The 3,374-nt window shown below is 46.9% G+C and overlaps 1 protein-coding gene across 1 annotated transcript; it reads left to right on the plus strand.

Moving 5' to 3' along the window:
• The first annotated feature begins 1,184 nt into the window (after positions 1–1,184).
• LOC115985779 lies at positions 1,185–2,801 on the plus strand. Its single transcript, XM_031108678.1, has 3 exons — positions 1,185–1,999; positions 2,120–2,313; positions 2,431–2,801. The coding sequence occupies exons 1-3, from the start codon at positions 1,185–1,187 to the stop codon at positions 2,799–2,801; spliced, it is 1,380 nt and encodes a 459-aa protein (XP_030964538.1).
• Positions 2,802–3,374: the final 573 nt, after the last annotated feature.

Genomic DNA, 3,374 nt, shown 5'->3' on the forward strand with positions numbered 1-3,374 from the left:
ATGTGCGTAGACTTCACAGACCTCAACAAGGCTTGTCCCAAAGGCAGCTACCCGCTCCCACAGATAGATACCCTTGTGGATTCGACTACAAGACACCAGCTCCTCAGCTTCATGGACGCTTTCTCTAGCTACAACCAGATCAGGATGGACGAATCTGATCAGGAGAAGACCTCTTTCGTCACAAGTCAGGGATTATTCTACTACAAGGTGATGCCTTTTGGACTCAAAAATGTTGGAGTAACATACCAAAGGCTAATGAACAAGGTGTTTGCACATCAGATTGGCAGGAACGTTCAGGTTTATGTTGACGACATGTTGGTTAGAAGCATGCACAAAGAAGATCACCTAGACGACCTCAGAGAAACGTTCGATACGCTTCGATCGTTCTACATGAAGCTAAATCCGAACAAGTGTGCTTTCGGAGTAACGGCGGGAAAATTCTTGGGTTACATGGTATCCCAAAGAGGAATAGAGGTCAACCCAGAGAAGGTACGTGCGATAATGGAGTTGGAACCACTAAGGACGGTTAAGGAGGTCCAAAGTCTAAATGGAAAGATCACAGCACTAAACAGGTTCGTCTCAAGGGCGAGGAATAGGTGTTTGCCATTCTTCCGCACTCTGAGAAAGTCATTTGAGTGGACGGATGAATGCCAAACGGCTTTCAACGACCTAAAGAAGTATCTCTCGTCTCCACCACTGCTCAGTCCGTCCATACATGGAGAGGAACTCTACCTTTATTTGGTAGTCTCACGTGCCGCAGTAAGCGCAGCCTTGGTAAAGGAGGAGGACGGGATACAGAAACCCATCTACTTTACCAGCCGTGCGCTCCGTGGAGCAGAAGAGAGGTACCTTCAGATGGAGAAGTTGGCTTTCGCGTTAGTAATCGCTACGCGGAGACTTAAGCCATACTTCCAGGCGCATACAATCATTGTCTTAACGGACAAGCCGCTGAGAAAAGCCATGAATAGCCCAGAAGCAGTAGGAAGGATGGCCTTGTGGGCAATAGAGCTAAGCGAATTCGAGGACAGGCAGTAGCTGACTTCATCGCCAAGTTCATGCTCGGAGGGGACCAGTTGGTAGAAGAGAAGGAATAGTGGAGTATCCACACAGACGGATCCTCAAACAGACGAGCCGAAGGAGTCGGAGTAGTGATTAAAACTCCATAGGGGGACACGATACAATGCATGATCCGACTGGATTTCCCAACAACCAACAACGTGGCAGAGTATGAAGCCCTGGTCGCGGGGCTAGACCTTGCAAGGGCCGCGGGAGCAAAAAACATAATTGTCCACTGCGATTCACAAGTGGTAACAAGTCAGATCAATGGCGACTACGAGTGCAAGAACGATAGAATGAAGAGATATCTGGAAGAAGTGAAGTACCGAATCAACAGCCTCGAAGTCGAATTCATTCAGGTCCCAAGAGAAGAGAATGAATGGGCTGACCAACTAGCAAAAGCTGCATCAGCCGAATTCATGCTAGTTCCTGAACAGGTATTATCATTCGTCCAAATATCTTCACTTATCGATGACGGGACAAATATGCAGGTGGTGAACTCTGAACATAACTGGACCACACCATTGATCTCCTACTTAAGGGCCGAGGTGTTACCAGAGGAAAAGGGCGCCGCAAGGAAGCTGAAGGTCCAGGCGTCACGGTTCGTGTTGATAAAGGATGTCCTATATAAAAGGGGTTTTTCTCGACTGTACCTAAGGTGTTTATGCCAAGAAGAAGCAGACTATGTGATGAGAGAAGTACACGAGGGTATCTGCGGAAACCACTCAGGCGCACGATCACTGCTACACAAATTGATCCGAGCAGGATACTACTGGCCTACAATGATGAAGGATGCGCAAGTTTATATCCAATCTTGCGACAAATGCCAGAGGTTCAGCAATTTCATCAGGCAGTCGTCCGAAGAGCTGACATTTATGATGGCACCCTGGCCGTTCGTACAATGGGGACTTGATATTATGGGCCCATTTCCGACGGCTATCCGGTAGCTGAAATTCTTGGTCGTCGGCATAGTCTACTTCACCAAGTGAGTCGAGGCAGAAGCTTTAGCCACCATCACGGAGAAAAACATCCGAAATTTTGTCTGGAGAAATATCATATGCAGGTACGGGATACCCAGGGTACTGGTCTCTGACAACGGTAAGCAATTAGACAACAGCGTGTTCAGAGACTTCTGCGCGGAGCTAGGGATCAAGAATCACTACTCGTCACCCGCACACCCACAGGCAAACGGGCAAGTTGAGGTCACGAACAGGTCCCTGCTCAAAATAATCAAGACCCGTCTTGAGGGGGCAAAGGGTATCTGGCCAGACGAACTACCTAGCGTCCTATGGGCATATCGGACCACAGCAAGAACACCTACTGGAGAAACACCATTCTGACTCGCATATGGAACCGAAGCTGTCATTCCCGCAGAAGTGGGGCTCACGAGTTACTGGGTGGAGAGCTACGACGAGAATATGAACAAAGAAGGTGTGCGCCTCCAGCTTGATCTACTGGACGAAGTCAGGGCGACAGCAGAACAGAGGTTGGCGCACTATCAAGATCTCATGGCAAAACACTACAACAACAAAGTGAGGCACAGGGACTTCCAGGTTGGGGACCTCGTACTACGGAAAGTAATGGGTGCCGCTAGAGATCCTTCACAAGGAAAACTCGGCCCCAACTGGGAAGGACCCTACAGGATCGCATCATGGCAAAGGAAGGGAACCTACCACCTCGAGACGATGGACGGACAAAAAATGCAGCACCCTTGGAACACGGAGCATCTTCGGAAATACTACTAGTAGAGGAAAATATGGGGAACCGGCGATTTCCAAGTTTATTTTATTCTAATCTTTTAGCTACAATTTACTAGTTTTTCCTTTTCACTTTTGCTACAATCTTTTTGTGCCTTTTTAAGCCCAAGGGGGTAGGTACTTTTTCTACAAACGCATTTTCTTTAAAGAAGAATATTCAGACACAACTTTGATTTTTCACATGGATGTTTATTATGAATGTATATATTATACCGGCAACAAAGTCCACAAAGTGGACGAATCACTAAGGTGATAAATGAACTGTCTACAAAGTGGACGGATCACCAAAACGGTGAAAAAACTGCCCATAAAGTGGACAGGTCATCAAAACGGTGAACTAAATTACAAGTCCACAAAGTGGACGGATCACCCAAAGTGTGAAATAACTGCCCACATAGTGGACAGACCACTAAGATGATGAAAAAACTGTCCATAAAGTGGACGGATCACCAAAACAGTGAACTAAATTACAAGTCCACAAAGTGGACGGATCACCCAAAACATGAAATAAGTGCCCACAAAGTGGACGGATCACTAAAATGATGAAAAAAAATGTCCACA

Source organism: Quercus lobata, chromosome 4 (assembly GCF_001633185.2).
Source record: "Quercus lobata isolate SW786 chromosome 4, ValleyOak3.0 Primary Assembly, whole genome shotgun sequence".
Taxonomy (NCBI): Eukaryota; Viridiplantae; Streptophyta; class Magnoliopsida; order Fagales; family Fagaceae; genus Quercus; species Quercus lobata.

What these genes read in the sequence shown, in the direction of transcription:
- LOC115985779 (XM_031108678.1), top strand. Translation starts at nt 1,185, where the DNA reads ATGATCCGACTGGATTTCCCAACAACCAACAACGTGGCAGAGTATGAA. An exon ending in CCATTTCCGACGGCTATCCG is followed by an intron (nt 2,000 to 2,119) that starts GTAGCTGAAATT and finishes TATCATATGCAG; the next exon opens with GTACGGGATACCCAGGGTAC. An exon ending in CCGTCTTGAGGGGGCAAAGG is followed by an intron (nt 2,314 to 2,430) that starts GTATCTGGCCAG and finishes TCATTCCCGCAG; the next exon opens with AAGTGGGGCTCACGAGTTAC.